This window comes from Nomascus leucogenys, chromosome 2 (genome assembly GCF_006542625.1).
Source record: "Nomascus leucogenys isolate Asia chromosome 2, Asia_NLE_v1, whole genome shotgun sequence".
NCBI classification, from domain to species: Eukaryota; Metazoa; Chordata; class Mammalia; order Primates; family Hylobatidae; genus Nomascus; species Nomascus leucogenys.
In genome coordinates, this window is record NC_044382.1 from 89,672,791 (window position 1) to 89,689,736 (window position 16,946).

General features: G+C 39.5%; 1 protein-coding gene across 3 annotated transcripts in view; it reads left to right on the forward strand.

The window, feature by feature from the left end:
• Positions 1-16,946, forward strand: part of MSH3 (mutS homolog 3) — a 229,626-nt gene that overhangs the window by 197,330 nt on the left and 15,350 nt on the right. For all 3 annotated transcript variants that reach the window (XM_003261531.3, XM_030800806.1, XM_030800807.1), the window contains exon 21: positions 7,830-8,016. In XM_003261531.3, coding sequence (XP_003261579.2) covers positions 7,830-8,016 — 187 coding nt within the window. The remainder of the gene's footprint in view (positions 1-7,829; positions 8,017-16,946) is intronic.

Sequence of the window (16,946 nt, forward strand, 5' to 3'; positions counted from 1 at the left end):
TGGCAGGCGCCCCTCCTCCAGCCTCGCTGCCGCCTTGCGGTTTGATCTCAGACTGCTGTGCTAGCAATCAGCGAGGCTCCGTGGGTGTACGACCCTCCGAACCAGGTGCGGGATATAATCTCCTGGTGTGCCGTTTTTTAAGCCCGTCGGAAAAGTGCAGTATTAGGGTGCGAGTGACCCGATTTTCCAGGTGCCGTCTGTCACCCCTTTCTTTGACTAGGAAAGGGAACTCCCTGACCCCTTGCGCTTCCCGAGTGAGGCAATGCCTTGCCCTGATTCGGCTCGCGCACTGTGCGCTGCATGCACTGTCCTGTGCCCACTGTCTGGCACTCTTAGTGAGATGAACCCGGTACCTCAGATGGAAATGCAGAAATCACCTGTCTTCTGCATCGCTCACGCTGGGAGCTGTAGACCAGAGCTGTTCCTATTCGGCCACCTTGGCTCCAGCCCTCCTAAGGTTAATATTGTTATGTGTGAATTTGATCCTGTCATTTTCCTGTTAGCTGGTTATTTTGCCCGTTAATTGATGCAGTCTCTTCATAGCACCAGTGGTCTTTACATTTTGGCATGTTTTTGCAGTGGCTGGTACTGGTTGTTCCTTTCCATGTTTAGTGCTTCCTTTAGGAGTTCTCCTAAGGCTGACCTGGTGGTGACAGAATCTCTCAGCATTTGGTTGTCTGTGAAGGATTTTACTTCTCCCCTACATATGAAGCTTAGTTTGGCTGGATATGAGATTCTGAGTTGAAAATTCTTTTCTTTAAGAATGTTGAATATTGGCCCCACTTCTCTTCTGGCTTATGGGGTTTCTGCCAAGAGATCCACTGTTAGTCCGATGGGCTTCTCTTTGTGGGTAACCGGACCTTTCTCTCTGGCTGCCCTTAACATTTTTTCCTTCATTTCAACCTTGGTGAATCTGACAATTATGTGTCTTGGGGTTGCTCTTCTCGAGGAGTATCTTTGTGTTGTTCTCTGTATTTCCTGAATTTGAATGTTGGCCTACCTTGCTAGGTTAGGGAACTTCTCCTGGATAATATCCTGAAGAGTGTTTTGTAACTTAGTTCCATTCTCCCCATCACTTTCCGGTACACCAATCAAATGTATATTTGGTCTTTTCACATAGTCCCATATTTCATGGAGGCTTTGTTCATTTCTTTTCACTCTTGTTTCTCTAATCTTGTCTTCTCACTTTATTTCATTAATTTGATCTTCAGTCACTGATATCATTTCTTCCACTTGATCAAATCGGCTATTAAGGATTGTGCATGCATCTTGACGTTCTCATGCCATGGTTTTTATCTCCATCAGGTCATTTAAGGTCTTCTTGACACTGTTTATTCCAGTTAGCCATTCATATAACCTTTTTTCACGATTTTTAGCTTCCTTGTGATGGGTTAGAACGTGCTGCTTTAGCTTGGAGAAGTTTATTATTACCGACCTTCTGAAGCCTACTTCTGTCAACTCATCAAACTCATTCTCCACCCAGTTTTGTTCCATTGCTGCTGAGGAGCTGCAATCCTTTGGAAGAGAAGAGGCGCTCTGGTTTTTGGAATTTTCTGCTTTTCTGCTGTGGTTTCTCCCTATCTTTGTGGTTTTATCTACCTTTGGTCTTTGATGTTGGTGACCTACAGATGGCATTTTGGTGTGGATGCCCTTTTTGTTGATGTTGATGCTATTTCTTTCTGTTTGTTAGTTTTCCTTCTAACAGGCCCCTCAACTGCAGGTCTTTTGGGGTTTGCTGGAGGTCCACTCCAGACCCTCTTTGCCTAGGTATTACCAGCAGAGGCTGCAGAACAGTAAATATTGCTGCCTGATCCTTCATCTGGAAGTTTCATCCCAGAGGGGCACCTGCCTGTTTGAGGTGTCTTTTGGTCCCTACTAGGAGGTGTCTCCCAGTCAGGCTACACGGTGGTTTGGGACCCGCTTGAGGAGGCAGTCTGTCCCTTCTCGGAGCTCGAACGCCACGCTGAGAGAACCACTGCTGTCTTCATAGTTGTCAGACAGGGACGTTTAAGTCTGCAGATGCTGTCTGCTGCCTTTCGTTCTGCTATGCCCAGCCCCCAGAGGTGGAATCTGGAGAGGCAGTAGGCCTTGCTGAACTGCGGTGGGCTCTGCCCAGTTTGAGCTTCCAGGCCACTTTGTTTCCACTGTGAGCTACTCAAGCCTCAGCAATGGCAGATGCCCCTCCCCCATCAAACTACAATGTCACAGGTTGATCTCAGACTGCTGCGCTAGCAGTGTGCAAGGCTCTGTGGGTGTGAGACCTGCCGAGCCAGGCATGGGAGGGTATCTCCTGGTGTGCTGGTTGCAAAGACCATAGGAATAGTGCAGTATTTGGTCAGGAGTATACTGTTTCTTCAGGTACAGTCTGTCATGGCTTCCCTTGGCTAGGAAAAGGAAATCCCCCATCCCCTTCCACTTCCCAGGTGAGGCAATGCCCTGCCCTGTTTCAGCTCACCGTCCATAGGCTGCACCCACTGTCCCACCAGTCCCAGTGAGATGAAGCAGGTACCTCAGTTGGAAATGCAGTAATGACCTATCTTCTGCATCCATCTGGGTGGGAGCTACAGACTGGAGCTATTCCTATTTAGCCATCCTGGAAGCGACCCTTAATTTTTGAATTTTTTTCTGAGACAGATTCTTGCTCCATTGCCCAGTCTGGAGTGCAGTGGTGCGATCTCAGCTCACTGCAACCTCCGCCTCCCAGGCTCAAGCGATTCTCCTGCCTCAGCCTCCGGAGTAGCTGGGATTACAGGCATGCACCACTACCCTTGGATAATTTCTGTATTTTTAGTAGATATGGGGTTTTGCCATGTTGGCCAGGCTGGTCTCAAACTCCTGACCTCAAGTGATCTGCCTGCCTCAGCCTCCCAAAGTGCTGAGATTATAGGCCACCACACCTGGCCGAATATTTTTTTTTTTTTCGAGTCTGTCTCTGAGTACTTTTTTCATGTAGGGCTCTTGGTGGCAAATTTTTTTAGTTTTAGAAAGCCTCAAATAGCTTTATCTTCATATTTGCTTTGAAAGTTTAGATGAATATAAATATCCAGATTTTAAATTTAAAGAAATTGCTCCCATTATTTTCCAGTATTACATTCAATGTAGATAAAAAGTAAGAGTCTGATTCTCATCACTTGTTTAATGATGAATTTTTTTGTTCTCTGAGGCATTTAGAATTTTTTAATCCTTATTATAAAATTTTCAGCAGAATGTTTAGATGTAAATCTTTTCTTACTAATCTTACTCAGCATTTCGTGAAACCTTCCCGTATGAAGATGCATGTCTTATTTCAGCATAGGGGCAAACCTCAGTTCTTGACTTCTGTGTACCTGCAGGCTCAATACCACATGGAAGCTGCCAAGGCTTGGGGCTTGCATCCTCTGAAGCCACAACCTGAGCTGTACCTTGGCCCCTTTTAGCCATGGCTAGAGCTGTTGGAACACAGGGCACCAGGCCCATGAAACCACTTTTTCCTCCTTGGCCTCCCAGGGTGTGTTGGGAGGGGCTGCCATGAAGACCTCTGACATGCCTGGAGACATTTTCCCCATTGTCTTGGGGATTAACATTCAGCCCCTCGTTTTTAATGCAAATTTCTGCACCTGGCTTGAATTTCTCCTCTGAAAATGGGATTTTCTTTTCCATCACACTGTCAGGCTGCAAATTTTCCAAACTTTTATGCTCTGTTTCCCTTATAAAACTGAGTGTCTTTAACAGCACCCAAGTCACCTCTTGAATTCTTTTCTCCTTAGAAATTTCTTCTGCCAGATCAACCTCTGCCTAAATCACCTCTCTCTAGTTCAAAGTTCCACAAATCTCTAGAGTGGGGCAAAATGCTGCCAGTTTATTTGCTAAAACAAAGCAAGAGTCACCTTTGCTCCAGTTTCCAACAAGTTCCTCATTTCCATCTGAGACCACCTCAGCCTGGACCTGATTGTTCATGTCACTATCTGCATTTTTGTCAAAGCCATTCAGCATGTCTGTAGGAAGTTCTAGACTTTCACATTTTCCTGTCTTCTGAGCCCTCCAAACTGTTCCAACCTCTGTCTGTTTCCCAGTTCCAAAGTTGCTTCTGCTTTTCCAAGTATCTTTCCAGCAACACCCCACTCCTGGTACCAATTTATTGTATTAGTCCATTTTCACGCTGCTGATGATGACATACCCGAGGCTGGGCAGTTTACAAAAGAAAGAGGTTTACTGGACTTACAGCTCCACGTGGCTGGGGAGGCCTCACAATCATGGCAGAAGGCAAGGAGGAGCAAGTCACATCTTATGTGGATGGCAGCAGGCAAAGAGAGAGATTGTGCTGGGAAACTCCCGTTTTTAAAACCATCAGATTTCATGAGACTCATTCACTATCACGAGAACAGCACAGGAAAGACCTGCCCCCATAATTCAGTCATCTCCCACCAGGTCCCTCCCACAACATGTGGGAATTATGGGAACTACAAGACAAGATGTGGCTGAGGACACAGCCAAATCATATCACCAGTGAATTGTATTTTTATCCACTTCCTCTATGGTACTTGTTCTGTTGGTTTTCTCAGTCTTCTCTTTCATACCGTCATTTTTCCTCATGTGTCCTCAAATTTTTCTTTAATGTGGATGCTGCTCATATGTCTGACTGGAACATTACTTGAGTTATTATAATAGCAAGGATGAATTTCCAGTAGCTCAATAGGTCCTTTTTCTAGCAGACCCCTCCACTGAAGTTAAAAAATTTCTGGTGACCTCATTTTTTAACATTCACTATGTTATTAATATAACCATTTTCCAATGCCAAAAATTCTAACATACTAATTTTATTGGTTGCATAGTTTTTCATCATAGTACTGTTTATTCTTTCTCTTATTATTGGATATTTGATTTTTTCCAACTTTTCATTAAATAACATCAGGAACACATTTGTACATGTATTTCTTCATGTATCTCTGATAGTTTTCATAATGTTAATTCCTAGAGTGAAATTTATAGGTCATGAAAGATTTCTAATAGACATTGCTAAATTGTCTTTTGGAAGACTGTAACAAGTCTCTGTCTCACATAAAAATACCCTTTCCCCCCAGCACTCTTGATAATGGCAGATCATGTTCTTTTTAATCTCTGCTGACTTAGCAATACACATATTACAATATATATATAGAATATGAATATTTTCCTGTTTGAATTTACATATTTGGGTGTTTTCATCAGTTTGTTTCTTTTGTGAATTGACTCTTTATGTTCTTTGCCTGTTTTTCTGTTCACCATTTTGTTTTGCTTTGTCAGACTTTATTTTGGGAATGTTAAGTGCTCGTTATAATTACTGTAAATTTTTTCTCATGTGGTTTGCCTTTAACTTTTTTATATGTGTCTTTTGCTAAATATATGTTTCGATGCCATGTATGTAAAGCCACCCACTCACCTGTCCAGAGATTAAATTTCATCTATATAGCTTGGTATGTTTATGATTTCTAGTTTTACATTAAACTTTTAAATCCATGTACATTTATTTTGGAATATGGCTTATATAGGGACACATCTTTGTTTTTTCTGAAATAACTAATTAGCTAGCATCTTTTTCATTGACTCGTAGTTCATCCTTTCCCTATTAATTTGAAATCTCACCTCTGTCATATACAAAATGTTTTTTATGAATATGTTTGTGTATCTGCCTAGAAATAACTTGTCCAGGCACATCTTACAATTCTTGACATTTCTAACAAGACCGCTCTGTTACTTTACTGTTTTAGGAAGCACTTAAGTAGAATCCTTAATCTACTGTATTAAAACTGTATACAACAGCCAGGCATGGTGGCTCATGCCTGTAATCTCAGCACTTTGGGAGGCCAAGGTGAGAGGATCATTTGAACCCAGGAGTTCAACAACAGCCCAGGCAACATAGTGAGACCTTGACTATACAAAAAATTTAAAAATTAGCTGGGTGTGGTGGCACACGCCAGTGGTCCCAGATATTCAGGAGTCTGAGGTGGGCACTTGCTTGAGCCTGGGAGGTTGAAGCTGCAGTGAGCTGTTATCATTGCCACTGCACTCCAGCCTGGGTGACAGATCAAGAGCCTGTCTCAAAAAAAAAACAAAAAACAAAAAACTGTATCCAGTGCTTGTGTATTATCCTAATTTCTAAAAATTAATGACCCCCCCCAAAATATTTCCCTCATCAGAATGTTCTGTTATCAGCCAAAGATTTCTTTTTGTCAGCTCACATCCTGCCACAATAAAGGCAAACAGTGGTAGATAGGGTGCACCATTGTGATTCTGAAACATTCTAAGTGGTTTCAGGGATATGAAAGTTTCATCATCTTGTTTTGTGGTAGAGGAAAAGGAAATATTGGTAAAGTAAACATTGAAATTTGAGGTAAATACCAGTATTTGAACTTTGAAAAAGTAGCCAGAATGTTCCTAAGGTGGCAGCATTTCAGAAATTATACAATTTCTCAATGCCGCTGGTTACTGGAACAGTTCTAAGGCTCTGCCCATGTGTGGACATCACATTCCATCTCCCTTGTCCTTACAGGGCTTCAGCCACACAGCTGGTTAAGGTGCAATTTGACCATGAATTTCTCAAGAAATGAAAGGTACATTATGGTGCTGTAGGTCAAATGTGAAGTATGTGTCCTATTTTGTGAACTATTGTAGCAAAACTAAATCAATGAAGGGATTTTGCTGAGAAAGTAGTTACCAGCATTCACAAAAGCTGGCTACTGGGTGAAAAACCTGAATTCTAAGTTTTGCAATTAACTGCATAACAGTGAGAATTACCTAATGATTCCTTTGTTTTTTTCAGTTCCTTTTGCGTTATATAGGTGTTTTCCCAAATGTGTTCTGGAAGACATTGCTGCAAGGTGCTCTGGAAGACATTTCAGGGACCATGGTTAAATCAGTTAAAGAAAAGCTGTATACTAGATCCTTCTCTAAGAAATGCATTGGCTGGGCACGGTGGCCCACACCTGTAATCCCAGCACTTAGGGAGGCCAAGGCAGGCAGATCACTTGAGATTGGGAGTTCAAGATCAGCCTAGCCAAAGTGGTGAAACCCTGCCTCTACTAAAAATACAAAAAAAAGTTAGCCAGGCATGGTGGCATGCACCTGTAGTCCCAGTTACTTGGGAGGCTGAGGCTATAGAGGCAGAGGTTGTAGTGAGCCGAGAGCATTCCACTGCACTCCAGCCTGGGCAGTGGGAGTGAAACCCTGTCCAAAAAAAAAGCACAATATGTAGTCCCATACTAAAAGCTTTAAGAAGTCTTACAGAAAGGAAATTTAAATCTTTTGGATCTATTTCTTGACATCTGTAGGAACTGTTTCATAAAATCTACGTTAGGAACCTGTATTAGCTGCTGTCCAAGGTATCAAACATCTATAATTCTAGTTCCAGTAAAAAGTTGTATATAAATAAGTTATATGTAGTACTTTAATTTGTAATATCAGTATGGAATCTTCTTAAGGAAACACTGAAAAAAACCTTTAATTGTACAAGATCTTTGTACAGTATCATGGACTTTTAAGCACAGAAACACAGAGAAGCATTGTTTTGTCCTGTGAATACCAAAACTTTGATTTGGATTTATTAGTGAGAAAAAAGCAGTATGAAACGTTTCCCTGCTTTTTAGGAGTTCTGTGCAATACCTCAAATTCTATCCAGAATGTTCCTTCAAAGTACAGTGTGACGTTAGACACTCTTTACATCCAGCATGTTTTCTTTTGTTTAATTTGAGCTATTATTGGCTCAAAATATATAGATTCTTAGTGATCTTTTAATTTATTGTTCATAAAATAATGTTTGGCTCCCTAATAAGAAAGTTAAGAGGAAAATCAAGGTGTTTTCCTCTTGCTTGTAGGATGGGTGCTGCAGACAATATATATAAAGGACGGAGTACATTTATGGAAGAACTGACTGACACAGCAGAAATAATCAGAAAAGCAACATCACAGTCCTTGGTTATCTTGGATGAACTAGGAAGAGGGACGAGCACACATGATGGAATTGCCATTGCCTATGCTACACTTGAGTATTTCATCAGAGATGTAAGTATCCGGTAAACTGTATTTAAAAAGAAATTAATTTGTAAATTATTATTTTTAAATGACAGTCGTAATTGTGCTATCTTTATGGGGTACAGTGTGATGTTTTGAAACATATAAACAATGTGGAGTGATTAAATTAAGCTAATTAACATATTCCTCACCTCATTTAGATATCATATTTTGTGGTAAGACATTTGAAATTTAATTCTTAGTTATTTTGAAATATATATTATTACTGCTGTAGTCATAATACCGTTATGCAATCCCTGCATACCCTTTTGTACATGGGTGATATGTATTATACACATTATTTTCCTGATCTCAGTCTCCAAATACTCAAAATTGTCTTTTTTATAATTGACTGCAGTCCTGCAAGTGATCATTAGAATGCTACTCACTGAATTCAGACAGATTGACCCTAAATAATGTTTGTAGTTTTTTGATATATGTTGCTTTTTCTTGCTGACTCAACATAAATCTGCTTGTATGAAAAAGGCCTTCCTGGCAATATTTTCACTCAGAATTATATCTTATTATCCTTGGTGAACCCTAAATCAAGAACAAGTACCATCCATCTACAGCCAAATTCCTCGAGGGAAAAACAAGGAAATAGTGCCATTTCTACTTTGTGAAATCCTTTTTTTTCACCAACATCCTGAAAGATCTCACTGTGAGATCTTTGATCTCATCTCTTTGTGTTTCTATGTGATTCAGTAACATCATTCCTTCAATGCATGTCTCTTTTTATCAGGGTGCATTTCTAAGCTTCAATGTAAAATTTTGTTTGTGTCAAACTTTCCATCCCTGTCATTTCCATCTAACTCTCCCCTTTAGTTTACTTTCCCTATCTTGTTCATTTTGGTCTCTGCTTTTCAAATCTCCCCCTCATGGCACCTCCCCTTAGGTCTTTCCCTTCTCCGGTCTTTCTTTCTGTTTTCCCCCCCATTTTCTTGCTCCTTTGTCATTGTGTCTTCCCTCATTTTCATTTCTTTCTCTCTTCCTTAAATAGCCAGTAAAATCATATTTTTAATATTTCTTTTCAAAAAGCAACACAAAAATAAAATTTATTTTTCTTTAACCTTTTGTTGCCCTTGGTGTTTTGGGGTTTAGTTTTGTTTTTAAAGCTTAATTTCCATTTAATTTTTTTCCAGAAGATAGTTTTTCTTCAGTCTTTAGAGACTCAGCTCCATGCACAGGCTTTGATGGAGATCATGGGGCAGCATCCTCAGATCTAAATTGGAGTGGAGTTGTTTGGTCCTCTAGGCTTGAGAATGATTCCTGACTGCCTTGCTGTGAGTGGCAGAACTTGTGCAGTAATACAGTTTCATACACCGTTTGGGAAGCACAGAGACATCAACAACACTCAATTTGGAAATGTCCCTGACAGCTGTACCTTCTACTATATTTCAAATGACAAACTTCTTAATAGCCTTGTCCTTAAGTGTGCATCCAACACAGTTTGTGCAGCAAATAGGTTGCACCTAGCTATGGCCCTTTTTGGCACAACCATTGTTGTTGTTCCTCCTCCTCCTCTTCTTTCTCTTCCTCCTCCTCCTCTTTTTTTTTTCTTTTTTCTTTTTTGAAACAGGGGTTCACTCTGTCACTCAGGCTGCAGTGCAGTGGCATGATCATGGCTCACTGCAGCCTCAATCTACCTGGGCCCAGGTGATCCTTCCACTTCGGCCTCCCAAGTAGCTGGGACTACAAGCACACACCAACCATACCCAGCTAATTTTTGTATTCTTTTAGAGATGGAGTTTCACTGTGTTACCCAGGCTAGTCTTGAACTTAGGCTCCAGTGATCCACCTGCCTTGGCTTCCCAAAGTTCTGGGATTATAGGTGTGAGTTACTGTGCCCAGCCTCCCTTCTTTTCTTTGTTATTTTGGCAGTGAAGACCCAAGAGAGACTCAGGTTTTGTTTAAACATTTATTTAGATTTCATAGGTAATTATGAGATTTTGGTTTTTTTTTGTTTTGCTTTAAGAAATTTATTTGCAAAAAGATGTAACTCAGAAACTTTAATCATTATAGAAACTACATAGGAAATGATGAGTTCATGTCCTTTGTAGGGACATGGATGAAGCTGGAAACCATCATTCTCAGCAAACTATCGCAAGGACAAAAAACCAAACACTGCACGTTCTCACTCATAGGTGGGAATTGAACAATGAGAACACATGGACACAGGAAGGGGAACATCACACACCGGGGCCTGTTGTGGGGTGGGGGGAGGGGGGAGGGATAGCATGAGGAAATATACCTAATGTTAAATGACGAGTTAATGAGTGCAGCACACCAACATGGCACATGTATACATATGTAACCTGCACGTTTTGCACATGTACCCTAAAACTTTAATAATAATAAAAAAGAAACTACATAGGAAAGCAATTGACTTTTGTACATTAAGCTTGTATCCTGCAACCTTGCTATAATCACTTACTAATTCCAGTCTGTGTGTATGTTTGCCAATTCTTTTGAATTTCCTACATAGGCAGTCATGTCAGATACTAACAGACAGTTTCACTTCTTTCTTCCCCATCTATTTTTTTTCCTTCTCTTATTGCAGTAACTAGGACTTTCAGTACAGTGTTGAAAAAGTAGTAAGAAAGTATATCCTTGCCTTGTTTCTGATCTTAGTGGGAAAGCTTTGAGTTTCTCACCGTTAAGTATGATGTTAGCTAGAGGTTGTTTGTGGATATTCCTTATTAAATTGAGGAAGTTCTCCTCTATTCCTAGTTTACTGAGAGTTTTTATCATGAATGGGTGTTAGATTTTGTCAAATGCTTTCTGTGCATCTATTGATATGATCATGTGATTTTTCTTCTTTAGCCTGTTGATGTGATGGATTATGTTAACTGGTATTCAAATGTTGAATGAGTCTTACACACTTGGGATGAGTCCTACTTGGTTATGGTCTGTTTTTCTTTTTATACATTGTTGGATTCATTTTGCTAATATTTTATTGAGGATTTTTGCATCTATGTTTATGAGAGATACTGGTTTGTATTTTTCTTATAATGTCTTTGTCTGGTTTTGGTATTAAGGTAATGCTGGCCTCATAGAATGAGTTAGAAAGTATTTACTCCACTCCTGTCCTCTGAAAAAGACTATAGAGAATTGGTAAAATATCTTCCTTAAACGTTTGATGGAGTTCACCAGGGAAGCCATCTGAGCCTATGATTTTTGTTTTGGAAGGCCGTTGACTCAAGTTCTTCAATAGATATAGACCTGTTCAGACTTTCTGTTTTTTCTTGTGTGAGTTTTGGCTGATTGTGTCTTTTAAGGAATTGTTTTTCAAGAAATTTTCACCAAGGTTACCAAATTTGTGGACATAGAGTTGGTCATAGTATTCTCTGATTATCCTTTTATTTGTCCATGGCATCTGTAGTGTTGTCCTTTTCATTCCTGATATTAGCCATTTGTGTCTTTTCTCTTTTGTTCTTAGTTAGCTTGGCTAGAAGCTTATCAGTTTTCAAAGAACCAGCTTTTGGTTCTGTTGATTATTTTCCCCATTGCTTTCTTGTTTTAATTTCATTGATTTCTGCTCTAATTTTTATTATCTCTTTTCTTTTGCTTATTTTTGCTCTTCTCTTTCTGGTGTCCTAAGATAGAAGCTTAGATTGTTTATTTTAAATCGTTCTTTTTTTCTAATGTGTTCAGTGCTATAAATTTTCTTTTTTTATTCTTTCTTTTCTTTCCATTTTTTCTTTTTTTTTTTTTTCTTTTTTGAGACAGGGTCTTGCCCTGTTACCCAGGCTGGACTGCAGTGGCATGAACATAGCCCACTGCAGCCTTGACTCCCTGGGCTCAAGTGATCCTCCTGCCTCAGCCTCCCACGTAGCTGGGAGTACAGGCACATGCCACAACACCCAGCTAATTTTATTTTTATTTTTTATAGAGATTGGGGTCTCACTATGTTGCCCAGGCTGGTCTCGTATTCTTGGACTCCAGTGATCCTCTTGCCTTGGCCTCCCAAAGTGCTGGGATTACAGGTGTGAGCCACTGCTCCTGGCCTATAAATTTTCTTCTATGCACTGCTTTTGTTGCATTCCACAAATTTTGATAAGGTGTGCTTCCTGTTTTTATTTAGTTCCAAATATTTTAAATTTCTCTTTATTTCTTTGTTGACCCATATGTTTTTTAAGAATGTGTTGTTTAGTCTCCATGTATTTGGGGATTTTCCAGTTACCTTTTTGTTATGATTCCTAGTTTAATTCCATTGTGGTATGAGATCAAATATTGTATGATTTTTATTATATTAAATTTGTCAGCATGTGTTTTATGGCCCAAAATGTGGTCGGTCTTGGTGAATGTTCCATGTTAGCTTGAGATGAATGCGTATTCAGCTGTTGGTTGAAGTATCTATAGATATAAATGATGTCTAGTTGATTGATGGTGTTGTTGAATTCAGCTGTGTCCTTACTGATTTTCTGCCTGCTGGATCTGTCTGTTTCAGATGGAGGAATTTTGATGTCTCTAACTATAGTAGTATGTTCATCTGTTTCTCTTTGTAGTTCTATCAGCTTTTGCCTCATGTAGTTTGACATTCTCTTGTTAGATGCATACATGTTAAGGATATTATGTCTTCTTGGAGAATTTATCCCTTTATCATTATATAATATCCTTCTTTATCCCTGACAAATTTACTTGATCTGAAGTCTGCTCTGTCTCAAATTAATATAGCTACTCCAGCTTCCTTTAGAAATTAATATAGCTGCTTCAGTTTTCTTTAATGTTAACATGATGTATCTTCCTCCATATATATATATATATATATATATATATATATATATATTTTAGACAGAGTCTCACTCTGTCACCCAGACTGGAGTGCAGTGGCACAATCTCAGCTCACTGCAACCTCTGCCTCCCAGATTCAAGTGATTCTTGTGCCTCAGCCTCCTGAGTAGCTGGGATTACAAGTGTGTGCCACCCCGCCTGGCTAATTTTTGTATTCTTTTTAAATTAAAGATGGGGTTTCACAATGTTGACCAGGCTGCTCTTGAACTCCTGGCCTCAAGTGATCCATCTGCCTCAGCCTCCCAAAGTGCTGGGATTGCAAGTGTGAGCCACCTCACCTAGCCCCTCCATATATTTTTAATATATAGTTATCTTTATATTTAAGGTGAGTTTCTTGTAGACAACATACAGTTAGGTCTTATTTTTTGATCCACTCTGATAATCTGTCTTTTAACTGGTGCATTTAGATGATCAGCATTCAAAGCGATTATTGATAGAGTTGGATTAATATTTACCATTTTTTACTTTTTTCTATTTGTTGTTCTTGTTCATTGTTCCTACATGTGTCTTCCACTGTTTTTCTGTCTTGTGTGGTTTTAACTGAGTATTTTATATTATTTCATTTTCTCTCTTTTTTTTTTTTTCGTTTTTTTTTTGTTTGTTTTTTGGTTTCTTGGGGTGTTTTTTGAGGTGGGATCTTACTGTGTTGCCTAGGCTGGCCTCAAACTCTTAGGCTCAAGTGACCTTCCCACCTCAGCCTCCCAGGTAGCTGGGAGTACAGATGCATGGCACTGTGCCCAGCTATTTTCTCTCCTTTCTTAGCATATTGGTTATATTTCTTTTTTTACTTTTTCTAGTGGTTGTCCTAGAGTTTGCAATATACGTTTGCAACTAATCTAAGTCTACTTTCAAATAACACTATACTGCTTTATGAGTAATGCACATATTTTTTAATAACAAAATAATCCTAATTACTTTCTTCCATCCTTTGTACCATCACTGTCATTTATTTCACTTATACTTAAGTGTACGTAAGCATATATATATAAACATACATAATCGCATACACTGTTGCTATTATTATTTTGAACAAAATGTTACGCTAGATCCATTAAAAATAAGAAAAATAAAAGTTTTTTCACCTTCACTGATTCCTTCTTCAGTGCTGCACTTTTCTTTATGTAGATATAAGTTTCTGACCCCTGTCATTTTCCTTCCTTCTAAAGAACTTTTCATAAACATTTCAGGATAGATCTGCTGGCTACAAATCTTCAATTTTTGTTTGTCTGAGAATGTCTTTATTTCTCCTTCACTTTTGAAGGATTATTTTGCAAGGTACAGAATTCTAGGTTGGAGAGGTTTTTTTTTTTTTTTCCTCTCAAAACTAGATATTTTACTCCACTCTTTTCTTGCTTTTGTGGTTTCTGAGAAGTCAGATGTAATTTTTATCTTTGAGCTTGTGTAGATAAGGTGTTTCTTCCCTCTGGCTTACTTCAGTATTTTTTTTTCTTTGTCTTTGGTTTTCTGTAGTTTGAATATGATTTGTCTAGGTGTGATTTTCGGGACATTTATCCTGTTTGGTGTTCCCTGAGCTTCCTAGATCTGTGGTTTTGTGTCTGACATTACTTTGGGGAAATTCTCAGTCATTATTGTTTTAAATATTTCTTCTGTTTCTTTCTCTCTTTCTCTCTGGTATTCTCATTAGCTGCATGTTATATCTTTTGTAGTTGTCTCAAACTTTTTGGATATTCTGAGGTTTTTTTCTAGTCTTTTACTCTTTGCATTTCCATTTTGGAGGTTTCTATTAAGATGTCCTCAAGCTCAGAGATTCTTCCCTCAGCTGTGTGCAGTCTACCAGTAAGCTCATCAAACACATTCTTCATTTCCATCACAGTGTTTTTGATCTCTCGTGTTTCCTTTTGGTTTTTTCTTAGAATATGCATCTCTCTGCTTACATTGCCCATCTGTTCTTGCATGCTGTCTGTGTTAACCATAGAGCCCTTAGCATACTAATCAGTTGCTTCCAATTCCCATTCTGATAATTCCAACATCCCTGCCATAGCTACGTCTGGTTCTGATGCTTGCTCTGTCTCTTCATATTTGTGGGTTTTTACTTTTAGTATGTCTTGCGACTTTTTCTTGACAGCTGGCTATGATATATTGGGCAAAAGGAACTGCTGTAAATTAGCTTTTAGTAATGTGCTGGTAAGGGTCTAGGGGAGGAGTCCTATGATTAAGTCTCAGTCTTACCTTCCTCCCACCCCTCAGGTGGGATAGGAAGGCTAGAGTGGGCTGGAGCTGGGTGTTTCCTTTCTCTCATATGGAAGGCTAGAGGAGACTGGAGTTGAGTCTTTCCCGTCCGCTAGGTAGGTGAGGCTCTGATAAAACCCCAGCAGGTTAGGCTCCGCTTAAGTAGTTTCTTCTGAGGGCAGGTCTTGTTAAGAACAGAGTGCCCTGGTGCATTTCAAAATAGTTATTTCTTTCTTCCCCTTGCCTGAAGCATAAGGGGAATTTACTCCAGTGTTTATTGTGAGAACCAAGTGGAAGTCCTGGGAGTAAAACTCACAAAAGTGTGCCCCCTTCCCCCATGACTCGGTTCCCCTGGACTTTTTGACTCTCAGACTTGTTGACACTGAGCCTCCAGCAATTGATCAGTTCCAGTTCCAGTTTTCCTACCCTGATACTGATTCCTTCAGAGGTTTCTGCCTGCGTTTCAGCTCAGGAAAGTTGTGATTCTTTGTATCTGCTTGTCTGTCTCTAATTTGGGGGACAGTGGTTTGCCTGTGACTTCATTTTTCTTACAGATCTAAAAAGAGTTGATTTTTCAGTTGGTTCTACTTTTTCCTTGTGATGGAGAGGCAACCTCCAACCTTCTTATATGCTCGATTGGAAACCAGAAACTTCCCTGACCTTTTTATGGATGAAAATCTTTATTTTCCTGGTTCCTTCTGATCTTTGGATAGGGAAGAGAGATCAGAGAGGAGCAATAAGGGAGGTCATGTGTTGCTGCTGCAGGCAGAGAACAGCCTTGAGGAGCACAGTGTCGGATCCCAGACCCTTAGGTCTTCCGGCTTAAAGTGCCTATCAGCTTGGAGAAGGAGCACCATGGAGATAAGTGGTCCTAAGATCCCTCGGGGCAGATTTTAAGCACAGCTTTTTAAAGAAATCCTGCCTTAATATGTATATTTGTTATTGTTATCAGAAAGAAGGCACATGTTCGACTTTTAATAAGGTGAATGGCAGGTGAATCAAAACTGGAGTTCTTTGATTTAATTACCTCCTTCTGCCAATATTTAGGCTAAGATTGGTGTTAACTTTCCTCCAGATAGAGGTTTCCAGAATATATAAAATATGCCTTAAAATAATGCTTATTAAAGAATCCATGAGACTGGGTGCATTAGCTGATGCCTGTAATCCCGGCACTTTGGGAGGCCGAAGCAGGAGGACCCCTTGAGCCCAGGTTCAAGACCAGTCTGGGTAACACAGTGAGACCCCTCTCTACAAAAAAATAAAAATAAAAAATTAGCCAGGCATAGTGGCACACACCTGTAGTCCTAGCTACTTGGGAAGTTGAGGTGGGAGGATCCCTTGAGCCCAGGAGTTTGAGGTTACAGTAAACTGTGATTGTGCCATTGCAATCTAGCCTGGATGATAGATTGAGACCCTGTCTCTAAAAAAAAAAAAAAAAAAAAAAAAAAAAAAAAAAAAAAAAAATTGTTAATTCATACTGACACTAACAAAAATAAACTTTAAAATGGGGGAGGTGAGTGGGGAAAAGTGAAACCTCTGCTTTACAGAATACCAACAAATAAATGTAGGAAGAATTTTTTAATCAACATTTAATAACCACTATAATAACAACTGATTCAGACAGCAATGATCAATAGATTGTAAAAACCTTTGGATGAAAGATTGTTGGAGAAAAGGATATTCATATATCTCAAAGTATCATGCCACAGGTTATTAATTACAAAGGGAAAAGGTATAGTGAAGAAATCTAGTGGGTACCCTCTTCAACCAGATGATCAAATTTGGCATCCCCAGTTATGTGAAACATCCCACCTGATGTGATGCACTGGGAAGGACCCATCACCTACATATACATGGAATATTCCTGGTGTTGACGACAAAAGTCAAACTCTGTAAAATATTTGAAGAGATTTATTCTGAGTCAAATATGAGTGACC